General features: G+C 44.0%; 1 protein-coding gene across 1 annotated transcript in view; it reads left to right on the top strand.

The window, feature by feature from the left end:
• The window catches only part of SYT16 (synaptotagmin XVI), a 40,510-nt gene extending 26,978 nt beyond the window's left edge, over positions 1 to 13,532 (top strand). The window contains exons 4-5 of the mRNA XM_010584155.1: positions 853 to 1,042; positions 13,108 to 13,532. Of these exons, the coding sequence (XP_010582457.1) occupies positions 853 to 1,042; positions 13,108 to 13,421 (504 nt within the window). The 3' untranslated portion in view covers positions 13,422 to 13,532. The remainder of the gene's footprint in view (positions 1 to 852; positions 1,043 to 13,107) is intronic.
• Positions 13,533 to 22,522: the final 8,990 nt, after the last annotated feature.

The raw sequence follows: 22,522 nt of genomic DNA, 5'->3' as shown, positions 1-22,522 counted from the left end.
GTAGACATACTACATCTACGCAAGTCATCAAATGCTGTGCCATGCAGAAATAGTGGGTTGGTCCCAGAACCACTAAGGCTAATTACGTCTTAATTTCAACAAGTACAGTAGTTCTTGTGCACTGTTATGTTGGTGGACCTGTACTACTGCCAGTGCAAGAGCTACCTTATTTGGCACTAGCTACTGGCTTGTGGATCTCTGCGTTGTCCAGTTTCCATGTTACCAGAAATGCTTAGTAATGTTCCTTTTCATGACAGATGGAAATGGAGAGGTGGGTAATGTGAGGAGGAACTGGCTGTGCTGCTTCATAGTCTTCCATGCACATCACAGTTGTATCCAGCTCTGGCTATGCCAATCAATTTGTGTAGATGAGCTCTATCATGATTCACTGGCTACAAAAAACTCAGTGAGAGGTTGTGCACATGAGATGAATAAAACATCATACTCCAGGTGAAGAGGGGGTAGAGAGAGCATCATGGTAGCAAGGAAAGTAAGAAAGAAAATACACGGTACATGACCAAAAAACCCCAAACTGCAAAATTTATTCCATCCAAAAGCCATTGTCAAGGAGATTTACTGTGCATTTGATGTAGTAGGATGTATGCTTATCTCAGAGGCTTTGATTTACACTAGTGATAACACATTACACAGAGTTCCTCATCTTTAAAGAGAAAGTTGAGAGATGTGTTTTTGTAAAAGTGATGCTTTGATTCTTCTGGTGACCCATCATAATTCATTCTTAGTCATTGTCATTTCTTAAGAGAGATCTTACTAAACAAGGCTACAAGATATAAATTAAGGGAGGGTGGTGGTGAATGTCCTGATGAGACTTTCAGTGCTCTTTCCCTGCAGAGTGCAGACTCTCAGCTTAGTCTGTCAGCAATCTCTCACAGTGATAGCGCTTCTTCAACACAGTCCCTGTCGCATGGAGGGGTGCCAGAGCTGCTCGTGGGATTGTCGTACAATGCCACTACGGGGCGGCTGTCAGTGGAGATGATCAAAGGCAGTCATTTCCGAAACCTCGCAATTAATAGGCCACCTGGTAAGTACTTTCACTGCTATTAAATAACACCATTGACTCAAAATTTGCTTTTTATTTTCTTCTTCAAGATTTTCAATTATGTCATTTCTGAGCTGGGTTTCCTTGCAGAGTATCTGATTGAAAATTAAAAGCATTATTTCAAATACGTGTGCTGGTAAATTTTGCAGTGTAATTGGAGGCAATCATATGAAGACACAGCTGACGGGACAGTAATACCTGAATGTCTCTTTTACTGCTTATACCTATACAACATGTGATTATGGCAAGAGTGCTATTATACCCAAAGCGCAGAGTAATTCTCAGCAAATCCATAAAAAGAAGGAAGTGCTTTTCAAGTTATTATATGTTACCATGTGACCAACAGAGGCCCTGCCTAGTGCCATTAAGTGTTTCCCAGGGCTATACTTTGTTTGGTCCCCATGCTGTGCTGCTGAGTGCTAGGTGACCTGGTGCTTTTGGCCCTTTGGAAATCCTGCTGCTGTGAATTCTCTGCTACCGCACAAAAAATTTTTCTGCAGAAAAAAGATTTGAAAGTTGTTCTTCTGGGTGACAACAGTTGACTTCCCTTCTGCCGATACCTAAAGTCAAAAATGGAAATTGCTTTACAGCAGGTTTAGTTAGTCCCTGAGCTGTAGTTAGTTCTTGAGATGGATAGTGGATGGACGGTGCTAATGGCCACAATATAGATGGGGTCATGCAGCCATAGTGCATGGTGTTATCTGCTTTGCTGGTGGTCTGCCTCATTCAGCGGTTGAATGGCAGGGCTGTATTCATCTCGTATTGTCCTTTTGCCTCCTGTCTGAAACCAGCAGCTAATGGCAATGTGAAATAACTTTTTTTTGTTTGTTGGTGTGTTTGCTTTTTCTGATGCGGTTGCCTGCCTGTCAAAGGTAATAAACTTTGACAGTTCCTTGCATTCACTGGATTTGACATAGTTATGTCCAGCTTGCAGAATGCTAAGATTGCTTTTGCAAGTTGCTGTGCTCTTTGGCCCAGAGCTAGCAAAGTATTTATTTAATATTTCTGTATATGGATGTAAAAACTTAAGTTTCCACTAAACTATACTTCAGTATATTACAGAAATAATCTGTGTTGTCAGTCAGTCCCTCAAAAATTAAGGGCAAGTCTATGCAACAGTAAAACACGACCCCAGTCTGTGTAGCCCCAGCTAGTCTTATAGTAGCTGTGGCAACATAGGTCTCCATGTGAGTTACTTAAAGACATGTTCTTGTTTCCATGTAGATGTTTTATTAAAAGGTTTCAAGTTGGGACCTTTTTACTAATTTAAAGCAAAGGCAGACTAAGACAAGAGTCTACCCACATGTCTAGCAAGCGAGCTCGCTTGTGTTTATATATGCTGCAGTCTAGATACATCCTAAAGTTTTATTCTTAGAAATGAAATTAAAGTAGTCCCAATATAGGTCCGAGTTAATTTGCTGCAATTTTTTCTGGCATGTTTTCATGTATCTACCTGTGGTATTGGAGTTTTGTCTCTTAGCTGCCTGAAGATGAGGATTATGCTGCAGTTCTGTTCTTAAATCAGGCCCTGCACAAGTTGTCTTGTATCTGGCTGGGTGAGGCATCTGTAATGCCCCACTCTTTTCCCATAAATGAAACGTCTTCACTGCAGAGAACTCAAATAATTGCCTTCCAGCTTACTACCTGCAATATCATGACCAAATTAGCAACATTTTTTTGGTATTCTTCTAACAAATGTCTTTTTGGGTGCATGTTGTATAGCTCTGCGTGTTGCAGTAAGGTGAGCAACCCTGTAACTCATTGTCTGTGAGTTGCTGGGGAGTGGTGTCTGTCCTGGGCCTCTGGTGGGATGAGGTTTGGCAGATTAGCTGTGTGTGCACAGGTTAGCTTTCAGCATGGGAAAGTTTAGCTGCCTTGATTAGACATCCCATACACCTTTTTAGCTGGTAGGCACACAGGAGTGCAGTAGCTTGGTTGGCAGCATCTTTAAACCTGAGAAGCATTTTGTGTTTGTTGGTGAGATGAGAACAGAGCAGGATATGAGAAAAAAAGGCATTCCTTTAGGGAGCTTTCATTTTAAATTCTGCCTGAATTTTCCATTTCAGTGCTTTTAGGACTTCAGATAAACTTAGTTAAATGGGTTTGATAAGCTAGCCAAAGTCTTCTACCACCTAAACCTAATAGTCCTGACATTGTTTCATAACAGTTCTTCCATCTTTGCTGTTAAGGCTATCTTGAGTTGTTTCTTCGCATCCTTTCTGTATCCAGTTCAACGTTAGCATTGTCAGACCAGTGTCTCTCGGTGTTAGATCAGTTATTAGGTGAAACATGGAAATACATAAATGATTACAGGCAAATTCCAAACCTATCACAATCTGCTGCTTTTATTCCAAGTCACATTGTTTCTTCTGCATTCTGCATTGTTCTTCTGCGCCTATAAAGTTCCTAGTAGTGTGGTGAGAAAAGGAAAACCCAGTGAAGCAGAAATTGAAAGAAGTTAAAAGGAAGGAAGAAAACAAGAGCTTGTCTTAGATGCTGGAGTAGGATTTCACTGATAACTCCTGCAGGCACTGCAGAGGAGTGCTGTGAGGTCCGATCGTTACTGTCTGAAACGTGCTGGTGGCTGAATGAGATGCTCAATAAGTCCTTTGCTAGGTGAAAACTAAAACTGCTATCTCCCTTTCTGGAGGGGGAGCAAATAGGCCTTGTGTTTTCTCAAATACGCCCTATCTGCGGTTCTGTGTTTGAGGCTCAGAGGGAGTGATTTATTTCCTTAAAGTATCATGGGGATTTCAGACATAATAGTGCTTCAGGACACTTAAATACCAAGCCCAAACTGCTATTCAGGGCAGCCATTTATGGTAAGACTGAGAGAAGTCAATGAGCAGAATCCATCTCCATTCCCAGCCCTCCATGCACAGAGCCTGTACAGTATCCATATGTGGTCCTGTCGCAGCCCAGTGGTTTTAGTATTGGCTGATGATGATAGCTGCAGCTATGGGGAATGACAGGAGTCCTGCATGACAGCAAATTCTCCAGCTGTGCTTTTTGCCCACCTTGACCCTCTCTTTTCTCTGCCACCTGGGGTCCTGCCCAGGTGAGCTCAGCATCTCCTGCAGCGTGCGTGCTCCCTCCTTGGCATCCTTGCATGAGGATTCCTCTGTGTGCAGAATAAGGAACTAGACTGGGGCGTTGGTGATTTTAGGTGTTAAAGACTGCAAACAGATGGTTTTCTGGAGAAGGAAAGGAAGATTGTGCATGTCTCAGTTTTTCCTGGGCACGTCTTCTCCTTCACTTAAACCTTTAAATGGGATGCAGAGAGTTAAACTGAGTCAGGTAAATATCAAAGTCATGGGTGCTTACATGGGTAATAACTGGGTTAGAAAAGAGCTGGGCAGCTTACAGAGACTTACATTTTGCAGGCAGTGTCTTTTCTTCAGCTCACATGCGTGGGGTTTAAGGATAGTTTGGTTGAGGATTAGTGCCCAGGTATTGTTCTGGGGAACATGCTGAGTTATAGGCCTGAGTCTACAATCCCTGATCACGCAAATAGATCCATTATCACTCAAAACACTTAAGAGCACTCAGGAGTATGGCTGCAGCATTGGACTGTAAATTATCAGTGCGTGCCAAAAAGCCTCATGCAGAAAAACATCTACGGTTTTGTCAGACGTGGACACCCTAGGTATTTTAGTGCTAATGGTTTGTGTGCTGTGCACCTTATTCCCTTTGGTTCTTGTAAAAATCATTAGCCTATGCTAGCGTTTTGTATGGGTTCATATTTTGGCCTGTGGTATCTTCTTAGAACAAAACCTAGTGTGTTTGTTTAAAGAATGTTTACTAAAAAAAGCCTAACAAGAGAAGCCTACAGCACTGACAGACGTGTCTTTAAAAATTTATAACCAGTTACATACTATGTCCATGGTAGTAGTACCTTGGGATTGTAGTGATGCACCAGGAATCATTTGTGCTAGTCAGTGTATAAACATGCAACAGAGAGATGGTCTCTGCCCACATGATATTTAACCTTCATCAGCTGCTCTGCTGGGTGCAGTTCTCCTCTAATCCAGCCTTCGTTCTTTCCCCTTTTGCATTTCTTTTGGGGTTTATGTCTGTGTGTAATGCAATTTGAGAAGGACTATTGTAAAGAAATTCCCTCAGCTAAGAAAAGTCCTCCAAGCTTTTCAGCAGCTGTGGAATTAATCACACATAATAATTACATCCATACATGATCATTATTATACCAGCAGCATATTAACTCCATTGAACAAATACAATAGCATTAACGCTAGAAAAGACAGGAGGGAGAGAACAAGCTATCAGGATTTCTATTTGGAACAGGAGAAATTCTTGAAGTAAAGACTTATCTGAAAACAAACATCTACCTGAGCCACAGATAACAATGCCAAGAATTACGGAAGGTACTCCCATAGAAAAATTAGGATCCTTACATGGTATTTGTTGCTCTGGTATCAGAGTGCTTGAAAGCCATCAGTGGATTTTATTTTATCAACTTGTTTGTGAGGGAAGGAAAGTTATTATCCCTGTTTCATTCCTGGAGAACTAAGGCACAGGTTAATTTCTTTAATTGCTCCCAATCAGACCAGGAAGCTGAATAAAAAAAATAACTTTTAACCTGCATATCTTGCTCTGAACAGGGAGCTTGCATGAGCTCCTAAAGTTTTGTAATTCATGCTTCCATCTCATCAGTAATAGAAGGGGGATCTGTACCAGGGCAAGCTGGGGTGGATTCAGTCCTCCAGAGACGTTGGTTAACAGAGCAGAAGAGGTGCTGGGCAGCTACTTGCTGCTGCGTACTAGCCAGCTGGTCACAGTAAGCTTGTACAAGACCACGTCTCCTGCATCTTTTTGTTGCCCATCCTTGAATATAGCTTGAATAAACTTACTATTGTAAGTTTGTTTGTCTTATAAGATCAGCTGAGAAAGTTTTGGTCAAAGGGGTAAAGATGAGGCCAGCTGCGAGGAGCCCCAGAAGGATGTCTAGTAATGAGCAGCTGGGCAGTGAGGTGGAGGATGAAGTGTGGATGAATGTAAGGTATCGCATGGTGGCAGGGGTGGAATTCAGACTTAATCTGGATGGACTCAGAGCCACTTGGGAGTGAAATACTAGGGTTATAGTAAATAGCTCCAGGAAAATGTCCACTCAGGGATCAGCAGCAGTAGTGAAAAAAACAAATGTTAGAAATATACAGAGGGAAAAAAGAAAAATTGATATATGACTGTGAATATACAGTTACCAGTGTAATGAATACCGTGTAGAGTTTTGGCTCCCTCCATTCAAATAGAATATGGCAGAACTGGAAAGATGTGGTGAGGAGTGTCGGAGACAATGGGGGGGTATGGGAACAGCTTCCAGTGAGCTGCAGCTGAATACACTGCACCTCCTACGATGCTGCAACGAAGGGAGATGGGGGAAGATTTCACGGAGGTTTATGAAATCATAAGTGTTGTTGAGAAAGTGAGTTGGCAACAGTTATTCATTGTCTGTCCTGATACAAAACCAAAGGATCATAAAATGAAGCGACGAGATAGCGGGTCCTGAAGAGGAGACAGCTCTTCACTTACACTATTGAGTTCCTCACTGCAGAATGTTGTGGATGCTAGAAGTCTACTCGAGTGTGGTACAACACAGGACAAATTCACAAAGAAAGCTCCGCTGAGCACCATTAAGTACAAAGACACTGCCTCTGACTGAGGAAACTCTTGAGTCACAAATCACCAGAGACTGAGAGAGTATTTGGGAGAGAAACAGCATATGCCATATTTGCCATATTTTTATAGACTTACTAAAGCATGTGGTATTGCGTACTGTTGGGTGGATGGACTGGCTTGGTACAGCTCTTCCCACCACATGTGAAGCCTGGGACTGATTAGGCTCAGAAAAGTGAGTCACAGAATAATGGACTTTTAAGGAGTGATTGTGAGATTTTTGTGGGGGAAGTTCAATGCTAATTAGACATCTAGTGATAGCGTGCAGTTATCCAGTAATGGTTTCAATAGTTTTATATTTCTAAAATGCCCATGGAAAATATAATCCATGTTACACTTTCTGCGTATAAAAATGAAGATATTTCTGAGTCAAAGGAGTACATCTGAAGTGGAATGTATGGTGATGCCTTTCCCACTCCCATAGCTGTGAACGAGAAAATAAAAATTATTTTTTTCTCCCCTCCCAAAACAAGTAGAAGACAAAGCCATTGCTTCCAGGGTAGAACTCTCCTAATTCCGAATTTCAGTTGGAGCTGAAGGTTTAGTACAAATCTGCAGTGACTCTACAGAGCAGTGTTTGCAGGAGATCTGATGACAGGCTGTATAATAAAGTCATGCCTGTGGGCACCACCGCTGGAGGTGAGAAAAGCCAGGCTGGAGCATCCTTACATCATGCTGCTACCATTGCTGTTGCGGAGAAGGCGTGCATTCATGCTTTCTGATAACACTCTTGGTTGAAGTTGCCACCCCTTCTCTGAGGCAGCAGCAATGCCTAAAGCCCAATGTACTTTGTGGAAAGTGTTGAAATGCCCTTATTACAGGAGAGTCACCGTGTGCATCTGGCGAGGTGTCTGTGTTATGCTGCAGCTGTGTCAGACTGGACTAAGGCTGGACCTACTCAGGGCTGGAGAGTACAGGGAGGTGGTAAGCTGGCTCCGCAGCCCGACACGTGTCCCAGGTGAGGGCTGGCACTGTAAAATGGAGTGGGCATGGGGTGTTGTGGCAGCAGAAGGGGATCGCCAAGGAACTGGGCTCGGAGGCTCTCTGGAAGCAGCTTTCCTTCCCAAGAGACCTGGGCATTGCTTCCAGGCAGCCCTCACCTCCTGCCCCTCTGCAGCCCATCTCCTTGCATGAAACAAGTCACTGATGCTGGCAATTCCCTCCCATCAGGCCAAACAGTGCTTCCAGGCAGCAATGCACTCTTTTCTGCTGCATTTTAAATTAAAGGCACTGCTGGTCAGTTCTCTAATGACTCGTGTGTCGTGAAGGTTGCCAGATCCCAGCCTCTCCCTTGCATGAGAGCTGCCAGCTGCGGGAGAGGGGACCTGCGCAGCAGAGGCTTGGTGGAACAGGGGAAGAAAAGTTGGCTTCTCGGTAACATAGCAGGCAGCCCTCAGCTCTTGTATGATTTACAGAGTAGGCCACAAGCTGCCTCTGGCCTAACTAGACTTTCATGATGTGGGGTTGGGAACAAAAGCTTGGGTCTAATTCTCCTCCCTGCTTTCTTCCCAGCTGCGGTGAGCCAGGTTCAGAGTTTTTCTGCCCCACTGGTGGTTTAATGGGGAGATAAAGCCATGACTAATGGAGCAGTAGTCTTGCGAGGTCTCCGTTTGAGGCCCAGGTTGAGCTGCACGGTACAGAGTAGCACAGAGTCGAGCTCTGGGGCTGCTTTGCCACACAATGCTGCCATTTATTATGTAGGCTAGGAACGTGGGCCTGCCAGCTGGGTGAAATTAAGCTCTAGGCCCAAGGCTTTATTTTACTGCGGCTGTTATTAGTCTGGATTGCAGCATGCTGACGTGGTTATAATGCTTTTGGAAATGAGCTAGCTTGCCTGGAGCACAGGTGGGAAAGTCCGTACGGCACTGTGTTGTACGCTGCAGTCCACGGACCCAAGGGGTCAGGAGTCTTTGGTTGTTTATTTCCTTTCTAAATATAAATTCAAGCAGGGGGTTAGACGCTTTTGTATTTGCAGTGTTTTTGTTCACGGGTCAGCTTTATTAGTAATGGTGGAGCTTAGGGTAAATGAAAGCAGAATGCACACTATGGTCCCTGCTCCAAAAACAGGAACGTATAAATTATAGTTGATTATTCCCCTGAGCTGTTGTTATCGGTTAGTTCCCTTAGAAGGATGATGACAGAAATGGGTCATTAGAAGAATCGCGGATAAACTGATTGCCTTTGCAGATGAGCTCTCAAGAGATGTTTTATGGTTGGGGCAGCGTTGATGGAGACGGAGCAGTTTGCACGAGGAGAGGTTTGGCCAAACCTCTGGAGTAAGATTATGCAGCGCTAGCCCAAAATGTGTCTGGCTTCTTGCAGCATTCCTTGATTTAGTGCTTTTCACTCTGGTATTAGATGCAGAGGTGTTGATATTTTATGCATACGTGAACATTGTTCAATCCACTCATAGCAGACACGAAAGATGAGTTTAGAGTAAAAATTATCTGTAGCAAGAACTTCTGTTCCAAAGCCTATATGGAAAGGAGAGCCTGGTGGATGCGGTGCTAAAATTGGTCTCGGCAAAATTAGACTTTGTTCTTGCTTCTTCACAGACTTCTGTGTAACCGTGGGCAAGCTGCAGTCTCAGACACTCCAAGATATTAAAAGGTCACGCTTTTCTTCATGACAGTGAGATAGGTGCCAAAATAGAAGGTGAGCACTTAGGCATTTTAAAGAATGTAAGCCTTAATCTCTCTTCTCCTTTTGTGCTTGACAGAGGTGGCATGAAAGTAAATACACTGAAGAGCGTAGAGTGCTGAGATACCACAGTAATGAGGCCATTACTGAATCTGAGCATGTAATTAGATGGAAAATGTTTGCTTTCATAATGAATAGATGCTCTCACACATACATTCCTCAGCAAATTTTCAAGTTCATCCTTGCTGTAGTTCCACTAATTTCACTGGGTATCTGGGGATGGATTTTCTTTGGCAAAGCCAACCAGAGGGGAGAGCTTTCCATCTCAGAGGTCTAGACTGGACCACAAGGACAACTAGGAAGTGTTTCCTGATAAGACAACTAAAAAGATGCTGCAAGGAACACAATGCAGTAAGGGCAAACCACAATCTTAAAATGTAGTTAGTGAAGCAGAATAACAGCGCAGCCTTATACGTACCGGTTCTGCAAAGCAAATTTCAGATGCTAAATATATTATCCACACCTACTCTTTTATTTCTGTTCAGGCAAGATTGATTCTTTTGGCTGGTAAAATACACCCAGTGGAATAAATTTGAGAAGAATTAGCAGTCTGATTTAGTTGTCACTTGCACTGATTTTGTGCCTGTGTTTACATGGGGATGAATAGGGCTCCTGGTATTAGCTCTGCCCTGAGCGTAGTCTCCTTCCAGTCTGCACGTTCTCACCTGATCCAGATGATACGTGCAGAATCCCTACTGACCTTAGTACTGTATAGACAGGGCATTGGTGCAGAATTATGTAGCAGATCTGATGTGTATTGAAGGAAAAGCCTAATTTTCTGACTTTGATCCCTGTTAGTTTAAGTCATTGGTCGTGCAATGCTCATTTTTCTTTAAAGCCAGCTATATTACTCCTCGCTTGCAGAAGTCGCGGCCTCAGTCAGGGGTGTGATATCCTAGAGTTTATGACGGCAAGAAACTCATCTATTCATTGCCTGGAAAATTAACTGGAACATCCTGAAAAAGCATCCTATGAGGTGTTTTAGCCATGGCACTTGCTTTAGTGTTAAAACCTAAATCATTTGTAATGGTAGCATTGTCTACTAGATTGCCGCTGAATTATGCCATATGCTTCTTTGGTCGTGTTGATTATAAATTGGTTGACTCCTTTGGGGACTGCTAAAATGAATGTGCCTGCAGTTAGGTGTGATGAATCCCACCTGAGCTGCCAATACTGGTGGCAGTAAGAAGGAAGGATGATAGCAAGGTTTGCTGAGAGGAAAATCTAGACCTCAGTCCTGTCCCCGTCTTCTCAGAAAAAGAGATACGGGCATGTGTGGGTGACCTTTCCCTCAAGTAGCATGGGAAGATAAGCTAAAAAAGTACTTCATCTGCTGTTAGTTACGTCACACATTGCCATGCTCAGGTGGGATAGCAATGAGGGTGTTTGTAGCAGTCCTTGGCTGCATGCTGCTTCTCCGCTCTGCCCATCCCCTGCCCCAGTATAGCCGGCAAAACCCTCCCAGCACCTACCAAGGGGTCCAGGGCAGGACCTTTCCACTGCTGCTCCGTGCCCCAGGTCTGCCCTTGCTGACTGTTCCCAGCCCCTACTGTGATCCCAATCAAAAGCCCTCACCCTCAGCAAAGCAGTTCTCAGATGGTAGTGGGGAAAGCGATATGACACCAAGGACATACCTAGAGAAAAATGGAGGTATTGGGCCAGGAGCAAATAGAGAGGGTCTCCTCTCCATGAATTCCTAGGTCTTAGCACTCACCTCTCTTGTGTGTCAGCAGAAACGAGCCCCTTCGGCTTTCTGCCTGTAAATGGGATTGGTTTGGAAAATGCACTGAAATTATGTAGAAAATGTAAGCTTTCAATTTGAAAGAAAGAAAAATTTTAAAATTCGAACAGGGAATTGTACTCATTAGCTGCTTGTTTGTATTTAAAAATCAGCCTGCTGGAGATTTTTCACTGTTTTGAAATCCCCTCCTAACAAAAAAAAGGGTGAATACATCAAAAAAATCTGTAAAACTCCTACTCCCCACTTACCTTTATTTCCAGGGAGTTCCCTGCAGCCTCAGACCAGCAGCCAGGACTTTCACATGAGGAATGCTTCAGTGCATGTTGTGGTTTGTCAGTGCAAAGCAAAGTGACATCTCTATGAGTACTGCAAGAGATTGTGTCTGGTAGTTATCTTGCGTGGTTTCACGCTGAGTCAAGCTAGAAGAGAGAGTCCTCTCTTGGGCATTGTGTTTCTGATGGGTCTGAAGTTGTTACAGATTTCAGTCCCTCAGCACCACCAACATTGAATACTATTGTGGGAATTAGTCAACCTCTTGATGAAGAAGTTCCTTCCTTCCTAGATAAAATCAGGAAACTATTTCATGTCAGAGCTCTGCTTTTCTAACGAGTAGGTCTTTGTTGACAAGATCTTCTTCATCTCCGGTGTTACACTGGGAGCCAAGCTGGCACCCCCAACTAATGATTGGACTGAACTTTCCCCGCAGTAACTTGATAGCTGTACAGCTGTGCAGGCTCACAATTTGCTCCTCGATTGTCAGTCTCCTGACAGCTTTTTCAGTGGAACAGTTTGAGAAGAGCGGAAAGCCTTGCTTTGGAGACACAGAAGTGTTTTCACACCTGAAGTGTAATTTCACACCTTGTGTTGCTCAGTAGATAAGTGCGTAAAATAGCACATCAAACGGGAACAGAAGAGGATAGACATGCTGTAGACAAGAGACGGAGGCTTGTTATTTATTTCCTATCTTCAGCACACTCTGAAATAATACTCACTTGCAGAAACCCAGGCACAGATTACGAAGGGATTAGGAGGGGACTTTTCTAGCCAAGTGATCTGTTATTGTCACGTGCAGAGTGAGGTGAAAACTTACACTGAGCTGGGTCTGTGGAGCACTGGGACCACAGAGCTCCACCTGAGACCACAGTATTAGTGACCACATAACAGAGGTGAACTAATTAATACAGGAGGCAGCAAGAGTTTTAGGGGTGGATTTACAGGAACAGTGACTTGGATCATCCCTTCCCTGTATCTACTAAGCATTTTTCCTCCTTGTATTGACTTAAACAGTGAATAAAATTGACCTCGAGTCCACCAAAAAAGTAAGATGAGAATTTGGAAAAAGCCTTGAAACTATCATGCGAGATCAAGTCATTTCACTGTGTATGCAGGTTTCCTTTTCCTCTTTTTCAGGACCCATTGTGTTTTCTATCTATCTCAAATAATAGGCCATAGAGGCATTCTTCCAAAGGAGAGTGGTGGAGAGGCAAGTGCAGCCAAGGGAAGCCCTGGTAAGACAGCCCGAATGAAGCTTGATTGTGAGGGAGAAGAAGGGAAGGTGAAGACACACCATTTGATGTGGAGAATCCACAGAGATGCTCATAGTTTCAATTAGTCTTAGGTTTGCTAGGCTTGGGCACCAGATTTCCTGCTCTTTCCAAGAGAGCATGGCTGAAACATTCATCAGTTTCCTTCCTTTTTCTCCCCAGCTGAATATGAGGAAATCCAACAGTGCTTGCCCCTGCTGCTTCTCACCCCATGGATTTTACTAAAGAGAGCAGTTCAGCCCTCATCTGTTATTCACCGCAGACAAAGCTGGTCTACTTGGAGGTTTTTTTGGTGTTTTTTTTGACCGCTTGGGGCTTTCATTTAGTCTGTCACCTGTGCCAAATGTATTATTTCCTCTTTTTTGTCCTAGACACCTATGGAAAGCTCTGCCTGCGCAACTCTGTGGGTCAGGAGATGTCTCGCTGCAAGACCTCCATCCGTCGAGGACAGCCCAACCCTGTCTACAAGGAAACTTTCATCTTCCAGGTTGCCCTCTTCCAACTCTCTGATGTCACACTAATGATCTCCATATACAACAGACGCAGCATGAAGCGCAAAGAGATGATCGGCTGGATTTCCATGGGTCAGAACAGCAGTGGAGAAGAAGAGCAAAGTCATTGGCAGGAAATGAAGGAATCGAAAGGGACGCAGGTCTGCAGGTGGCACACACTACTGGAGTCCTAGTGGTTACCAGGGCAGCCTGAGGGTCCTGGGACTATGGGCTGTCTTCCCTTGTTCTCAGTCAGCAGAAAACAGCTATCCCATGGCAAGCACCGTGCTCTGACAGGTCACGTATGCTTTAACCTGACTTCGGTGTCAGCAGTCATGGGTATTAAAGGTGGAAAGGCCTCGGAAGCAAGTTTAGTTCCCATCTTTCCAGGTTGTCCTGCATTTTCTACATTCAGATAATTAACCCTAGGGAGAAGGAATGGGAATACCTACAAAATCCTTTCCTTGGTTAGTGTCTTGCTCATTTTGTCATAGGCTTAATCATCACAGACTGATTTTGATGCTGCTTTCTTCTGGGGTAAACTCTCTCCTCCCTCCCTCCTCTTATTTATATTAATGAAGTTTGCAAATATTCTTGACACGCAGATAGCTCCCAGAAAGGCTAACCTGCATGCAGATCACATTCTTTCCCTTTTATTATTGTGTTTCTAAGTCCTAGAAATAAGCATTTGATACCACTGTAGACTGGATGATATATTTTTCAGGCAGCATGGGAAAGCACTCTTGAATTCTCTGTCAACTTTTAAGTGCCTAGACATTACTACTGTTCTCCTGTACTAACAATTGATATTAGGACTAAACACTACCAATATTTTTAATTAGGCATCCTGTGCACTTGTTAGCCTGCGTTGCCGTAGGTTTGCACGAGAAATAACTAGCATCAGTTTTATATTACAATTATACAGTGCATGTTTAGATGCTTAATTGAAGTTCATGGCTTCTGTCATCATGAATACCAAAAAAGACCAGAACAAGCTGCACATCCACCTTTGTGCCTGAATCACTCTTTTCTGCATCATTGTTTTGCCCATGTGTTACTTTGTTTTTTGAAAGTGAGGTTCATTCAGAAAAGCATTTCTGTGAGCATTACACAGGAAAGCTTTAGATCTGTGATTTCTCTGCAATTCAGTTAAGCACAACTCAGTTTGCTGAGGGCTCTTCTTCAAATGTGCTATCCTGTAGTATCTTCTTGGGCTCTGAAAGGGGACCGCTTTTGGCACAGTGAGCAGTAGAGGATGCCAGACCATGTCACCTCATCTTCGGGGCGAGCTCTCCTGCAGGCAAGGAGTAGGATCTGGGGGACCCCCCTAGAGGAGCTGCTGGCTCTGCTGAACTAACATCAGAGAAAAATATTACGCTTCCTGCCTCTAACGAAAAACAATGCAAGGAGCAGGCTTGCTGGATGAGGTGATGACACTTTTATGTAGTTACTTTTCAGAGTATATTGTCATTTCCCATTTTAATCTTTTTTCCTGTCTCTGCGAGTTGGATAGGGGACACGTCTTTGTCTGCTACTTGACTACTGAAAGTTTAGCAGTTGTTAGCTGTTGCGATGCTGTATGTGACACAGCGGAGGATGTTAATTGTCTAGTCTAGTGATGGTACGTAGGCAGTAGTGTGCTGAGATCTTCCAATACTATCAGCTGCCCAGTCTCCTGTTCCCCACGCTCTCTAAGAGAGGACTGGCATTTCCCCATTCCTGCAAGACACGGGAAATATTTTCCTGAAAAGGTTTGTCTGTACTGAATCACTTCATGTTTTGTTTTTGTCATTTACTGAGACCTGGCACCAAATTCTGCCTCCTGTTGCACCACAGCTGTCTCCTTCCCTTCAACGGTGCTCTGCAAAACTAACTAGCGCATATTTCGGCACTGGCTGTTTGACCAAAATTGAACCTCAGTGCTGGTTTGCATCACATCCAGGCTAGCCAGACCCTGCGGGGCAGTGGTGTGATACACACAGGTTATCACTTGGTGTCACACACACAGGCTTTGTCTGTCCTCATGAGGCAGACGGAATAATCTGCATGTAGAAGGACTTCTGGTATAGGTGATACAAATTATTCTACAGGCCATGGTTTTATATATTCTTATCACTTACCTGTCTGAGCATCATTTTTCCGGTGAGACTGATGGGTATCCTATGCAGGAGGGATGTCCTCCACTGCCTAGATAAGCTGGAATAATATCTGCTTTGCACTACTGGGGCTTTGTATCACAAAGCAGGATCTAACCCAAATGCAGCTCAGCAAACAAATACAGTTTTGACTGCACTGTTAATGCTGCTGTATTACCAATGCAAGAGAAAATGAGTATTTGAGTGGTAACCAGCAGAATAGAAATGTTTTTTTATTATGTACTTTTCTTCTGGAAAAGAAGTAAAGGAAACGGCCCAATTCAAAACGTGCATTTGCTGATTTCAGTTGTTTTCAATTCTCTGCATCTTTTTTCCTGAACTGCATAAAATGTATATACAAGTGTTTCTAAGTAATTTTATTATCTGGGATGTCTATGTATAATAAGCTCACTGAGATTCTCTTCATAATTTCTTGAACCTGCAAAGTGTTGCTTATGCTTACTGATTAGCTAAGGGAAAAGTGTAAGTTGATAATATGTTTCAGCAGTGAGCTGAAGATAACCTAGCTTTGTAATAGTGTGATAAAAAAAAATCCTTGAAAAAGATAGTTTTAAAAAGCAATGAAGTAAACTGGTTTTGGACTTCCATGCTGTTCTCACATCAAGATCTTTTCTGAACATACAGCATTAAGGGAATTGAATTTTAATATATAATTTCAGTGTAGCGTATTGAGAGTCAGAGGAAAGCAAGTGAAAATAGCTTACTTGGAGTAAGTTAATATCTGAGCACATGTTAAAACTTTGCACTCTGATGGAAGCAGGTTGTTGCATCCTTGCCACAACATTTTGGCTTGATGTTTTACCAGAAGAATTTGGAGGGAAGGGAAAAGGGATGAAGCAAGGGGAGCACTGGGGTTTTGGAGCTGCTGCTAAACCTGTTGGCACATCCGTGCCTTGAGCAGTGCATTTGTGGCGTTCATTAAGTTCCTACTGAAGCAATGGAGGAATTCAGGAATCTTGGGATGAACACAGTGCTGGGGGTGCTCATGCTTGCTACCTGTATTTTGGGATTTTTTTTTTTTGCTTTTGTGCTTTATTTTTCTTTTCAGTATTGACTGTCTGTTCAATGAAGGCTTTGCAGCAGCTCTCCCATATTCCAGAGCTCCTGTAATTCTTCCCATTGACAGATTGAATTAGTCATTGCTAATATTGATACAAGCTGGGCTTGTGCTCATGGTCTTTCTTATGTAAATACCACTGGCCTTTCAGTCACTGCTTTAACCCCTTGTTTCCTTGGGAAGTGGCTGACAAGACTGAATTTCCAGAAAGGTTTCCATTCCTTGGGAATCTTGCAGTTGGCTCTCAGTTGGCAGTGATCAGTAGACTTGGGGCCCTGTGCTCCACTGGCCTCCATCCACGTGGATGCTGATGCTGATGCCTGATCTCTGCTCCACATGGATGCCAATGCTGATGCCTGATCTCAGCTTCTGTGGGGCTCCAAATGGGGAGAAGAGCTGTGGGAAGGCCATGGCGAGTTCAGCAAACAGGAAAGGAACAGCTGACCTGGTTCTGAGAATGCTCGGGCACTTGCAAGTCCAGATTATGGAGGTTTGCTAATGCACTCATGTTTTCTAAGATAATTCATCCCTTTTTGACACCACTGTCTGGGATCCCCTTATAGCTTACTTGAATTTTCTTCTCTTAAAAAAAAAAAAGAAGCAAGCCTGAAAACCCACAAAACCGTTGTGTGGGAAGGAATTAACTACACTGGCGTAAGCCCAGAATATTGTGGGCAACTGGATACATCTCTATCTCGAACAGTGACGTTCAGCTAGTTGCAGTCTGTTCCTTCCTTGGTCTCTCTCCAGCCAGCACACCCCTGTCCTGCTAGGCTCTCTGCTGTTATTTTATTTTTTTGTTTTTAATGTGTATCGACAACAGAACAGAATGATCTCACCACGTTTATATTCCCTGTAATAATGCTGACTTTCAACTGGTGCCCACAGAAATGAGTACCTCTTTTAGCCCACTGAGCTACAGCTATAGCTTACTGAAGTGCCCATTTGTAGAGGCTTTATCTGGATGGTCTGCTACATCGTTTGATTTGTTTAGGTTTCCTTTTTACCAGTGTCTTTAATTACCTGGACCCTGCTGTTGCCTGCTTGCTCCTGTCCCTCTGGCTTGTCTGCGTTTCCCTTGCAGGGTAATGTGGGTTGTGCAGCTGCTGGGACACACGGACAATACTTGGATATATTTTTAGCGGCTGCAGATCCCAAGAAGTTATTTGGTGCTTTACATAGTCGACTGATCTTCAGTCATGAGTGTCTTTAGATGTTCTTGGATGCACAGAACCAAAGGCAGCCAGCTGCTATTGATCATTTATCTAGCATAAAGCCTAAGGTGGCAGCTTGGCAGAAGAGCAGGCATTTCCTCTGGTGGCAGTTCATTTTTTCCTTCAGTTGAAGCTGGCGATGACCTTGGAGCTAGTGTGCCTGCAGAGCTTTCTTTCCACTCCCATATTTATCATCATCTTTAATCTGTATGATCACTGCACTTCATCTCTCTGCCTCTCAGCTGCCTTCTGCCCTTCAGCACGAAAGGTGGTGGACAGAAAGGCTGAGCAAAGAATATGGTCTTCCCTATTGCATGATCCCTGGGCTCAAGGGGAGCTGACTCCTGGAGGGGTCATCTTAAAGTTATGATGCTCATGGTCAAGACCTTGCCTCCCTGCTCGCTAGTGCACTTGTGGAGTTTGAAGCTTGTTGGTTGGGCTGTGATACTTTAATAATTACAAAGTAGTGACACCCGTTCACCTCAGTGTGGACCGAGTTAATGACAGAGGAAACAACCTGTTCTGTACTTGCTTGCTTCTTTTTTTTTGTAGGCATCCTGTTCTGTAAAAGGACAACAGAGCCTGAAGGAATTAGTATGCAGGAGCATCCGCTTTCCATTTAAAATGCACTAAGTGTGATGTTTGCAACTATGGTTTGAGGGGAAAAAAAAGCAGCCAGGGCTTGTAGAAGAGCTCACACTTTGAATGAGGCAGGTTTTCCCTTCAGCGTGCACTACCCCAGCAAATACATTCGCATACCCCAGGCACTGATGCTGGCTCCCAGCTGATCTGCTTCTGTGATAAAAGCAGCCAGAAGCTGACAGATCCTAAAGCTTGGAAAGACATATAGGATAATCCAACATAGCTGGTTTATGTGTTTATTTGGAATCTGGTGCAGATTTAACAAGCTGTCATGCAAGAAATGAAAACTCCAAGCAGTGGCCGGGAAGGTGGTGGGGAGAGAAGGCTCTCGGTGTGCTTGTGCTGCCGTAGACCTGGGACTTTGCTCGCTCTGTACTCCAGAAAGCAGCACAGCCGGGCTGCAGTGGCATCAAGCTTTAGCTGAAACCCAGTTTCTCTGCATGATTCCTTAGCTCCAGATCTGCTGAAGGCATACAAGTTGGGTTTTCTTCTTTTTTTTCGGTGCAGAGTGAGCTCGTGTCTTCCTGCAGCCTACGCTGTAGGCCTGAAGAAATGAATGTGTAAATATTTTGTCTCTCACAGCAGCCCAAGGTCATCTTTCTGGAACAGCAAACAGGCACAGAATCCAAAGAAGATCAGTCTGTCATGTGAGTAAGGTTAGCATCTGCACTTACAAATGACAAAGGCTATTAATCCTTATGCTGTAATCCCCAAGCTGTTTGCCAGCTGGCAGCAGGAAGATGTTCCTGCTCAACCCACACAGCTATCCATGTTTTTTCACCTTTATGAAGCAGATATAGGTCAATACTGACTGCAGCCTGGATAAAGAACTTGGTAGATACCATTCATCTCTTCTAGCGTTACAATCCCTCTCTTCTCCACCCAAGCCATCTGTACAAATGAGGCTGTAAGAGGAGAGCTGTGCGCTGGGCTCTCCCTGTGCTGCTCCCTCAAAATAGAAGGCTGAAGGGGAGATTTTTTTTTCCCCTTCTGCTCCTGACTTTGTCATGGGAGGATGAATTTTGAGATCTTGCTGCAGAGCTGAACAGCCTGAGCAAAGCTCTGTCACTAGAGGTCTTTACACACAGAGCAGGGAAAACTCAGTGCTTGTAGAAGGCAGATAAAAGTCCAGTGTTGAGACTTTTTTGATCCTAATTTGGGAACTTGCATGGGATTTCGGTATTGCCCATCACAGGGACATAAAAACCTGAATCCTACGAGTTGAAACCCCTGTTGAAGCAGGAGGAAGTCTGCCGCTTGGCAGCGATGCAGGTAGGCTGTGGTAGTCTGTATGATCTTGCATAACAACAAACTGTATGGTCACCATGTTGCATCCAGTGAGCGTTAGGCAGCTAAGGTTGGAAAAAGTTGAAGAAGAGACCCAAAAGCCACATGTGAGCTATGAAGCTCCGTTCAGACCTGTTAGTTGCTCATCTCTTTAGAAAATAGGAAAGCACATCATTGGGTTTTACTTAACAAAAGTGGTTTAACAGAAGTCACAGCTCCTTGGGCAGCTGCAGGTGCAAGGAAGTGAGGACATCACCTCCTGGCTATTGAGTTTCCTCCTGGCTGGAATAGGTGACCATCAAATAGATACCAAATACTCTGGAAGTGTCTATCCCCTGTAACATCATATCCAGCGTGGGATGGTCTCATTGAGTAACAAGAGATGAAAAGCTGATCTTGGCCATGGGCGAAGAACGAGAAGGATTCAAGATTCAGACAAAAGCTAAATTCTTTCCTGAGTCCCACAACCATTAATTAGCCTTGACCTCCAGGGAGGGCATTTTATTGTGCCAAATACTTCCCTCTCCCTTCATTTCTCAGACTTAGGAGAACATTGCAAATTTCTCTCTTCATTAGCAGCTGGGAAAAGTCATATAATTTTGCCAGCTTTCCTCATCCCTGTTGTGTCTTGTTAACACTTTCCAGGTGCTTTTCCTTCACACCATCTCCACCATCGCACCTCCCATCCTGTCATTAATTTCTATAGAAGTCTGCTCCAAGTCAGGTCCACGCCTGGTAGCAATATTTTATGTTCATGGTGCTCAGGATAAAACCTGTCCTCCAATCTCTTGCTGTCACTACGTGGCACCTCAAGCACAAGTTTTCCAATTAAACAGGTACCGCATCTCTCCCATAGTCCTCTGCTGGCACTGCTGTGGTTTTTGTCTTGCTGGGCTTGTATTCTCAGCTGTAACTTCATTGACTTTTTCCCAGCAGAGGGTTTTGTTTGTCAAGAAGAGTAAATGAAGTAATCATTTGGTAGACTTAGCATTTAAATACTGCGTGGCATTTATATGTGTATATATAAAAATGTTTTTTTTGTGGTAGAGTGCCCCCAGGCATTTGCATGAAGCACATCTCAGTGTATATTTGGCTGTTGATTTAAATATACTGTATGTAATAAGTCATTTTTAGTGTGTATTGGCTTCTTTCTATATTGGAACGATATACCATTTCTGGCAGGTACAGGTTTTGTCATCTCACTGCTGCACTCACAGCTGGACAGTGCCCGAGGTGGGTGTGCAGCTCCACTTTCCTCCACACGCCCTATGACATGGTAGTCCTTCCCTCCACCAGCTTTGTGGGTGGACATCCGTCGCTGCTGGGGTACGTTGCCGCAGGACAACGTTGTAAGCCTACTTACTGCATCTCCCTCCTGGTAGGGGTTTAGTAAAATAATCTGCCTTTAAGGTTTTTTTTTTTCCTTTCGTTGCTGTCATATCCTCAGCACAGACCATGGGTAGGGAGCAAGCTGGTTGGTATTCTGCGTAATTCAGCCCTGTGGCTGAGGGTGCATCAGAAGTAATAAAGATCTCAGCTCTCCTTTCCCAGCCTGAGATGCACAAGCACGAAATTTATCTATAAATCGATCACTCTAAATAATAACAATACAGACAAATTAATAAAAATACTAGGTCCCTAACTTCTGTCGGTGCAAAAGCAAGTCTTCTAGAGCTCGAATTTATTGCTGAATTATTTTTATGATAAATACATCTATAAAAGGAGAATTGTTTATATTGTGAAGCTTATAAGAAACAAATTCCTGTACCCTTTTCACTTCTGTAAAGTTCAAAGATTTGCACTGAAAATTGTACCTTCGTTCTAGTTAATAAATGGCTGATACTGACTGGTGAGGCCACCAGAATGGTATGAGCATCATTTCGCTTGCTGTGTGTGTGATTGAAAGAGATATCTGAAGTGCAAAACCATGATAAAAAAGATGAAAAATACGATGAAAAGATGTTTGGATATTCAACAGGAAGAGTGGTACGGGTTTATTCTTAGCTTTTCATGTACTTGACAATGAAACATTTTTATTCTACTTAAGTGCTAACGTGCATGATCATACAATATATTGCCTCTCGCTAATTATATGCTGCGTTAGGAATACTAATGTCTAGATGATATCTGACTGGGAAAAAAAGCATTAAACCCAGCTTCTGCAGAATTCTGGGCTGAAATTATCCACACACACATACAACCATCCACACCTTAGAAACAGTCTTATTTTGTTATGGTGAACGCTGTTGTTACAGGTTTTTATCAATAAAATAGAAGCAGATGGCTCATGTACACATGCAAAACCGGCGTATCTTCCTTTTTGTTCGTGATGTGGCAGAACCGAGTGAATATGCATCTAGGAGAGGTGGACGTGTTTTGCTCAGAACAAAGATGCAGGTGTCCAGTGCATAATGCATAACTGGGAGGAATGGGAAATATCCCCCCTCCTTGGTCCCCCTGTCTGTCCGCACGGACAGAGGGGCCCTGCAGCAGCAGGCGGAGGCTGCTGGGGGGCTTGGGGGGACTGAAGAGGTTCCCACGCCCCACTGTGTCTGCCTCCACCTGTATACTGCCTTTCAGCCACCTCTACGTGGGGAAGGAAAAGTGCTGGCTATGCGTTCGGTGTCTGCTGCTCCCCAGTCTCTCACCCAGCCCCCGGCAGGAGTTGGGGGAGCAGCCCCTCGCACCCAACTCTGCGGTGGTCCCCCAGCCATCGTTTCTCCTGTACACCCGTGGATGTGTTGGTACCTGCACCAGGGCACGTGTGGGTCGGTGTCACCAATGTCTCCTGTGTGTAGATACCAGCTTTGTTGGCATCCCGGTGGTATGTATGGGACGCTGAGGGATGCCCCCGTAGCAGTTGGGGTGGCCACGGGGTGGATGCGTCTCGCTTTGGCATCAGAGGCAAGAGCTCAAGCGTTGGGCTGGAGACCTGAAAC

The sequence above is a fragment of the Haliaeetus leucocephalus genome, unplaced genomic scaffold (assembly GCF_000737465.1).
Source record: "Haliaeetus leucocephalus isolate CR32 unplaced genomic scaffold, Haliaeetus_leucocephalus-4.0 Scaffold944, whole genome shotgun sequence".
Taxonomy (NCBI): domain Eukaryota; kingdom Metazoa; phylum Chordata; class Aves; order Accipitriformes; family Accipitridae; genus Haliaeetus; species Haliaeetus leucocephalus.
Note: the sequence above shows the minus strand (reverse complement) of the source record. Positions and strands in the feature narration are given on the sequence as shown.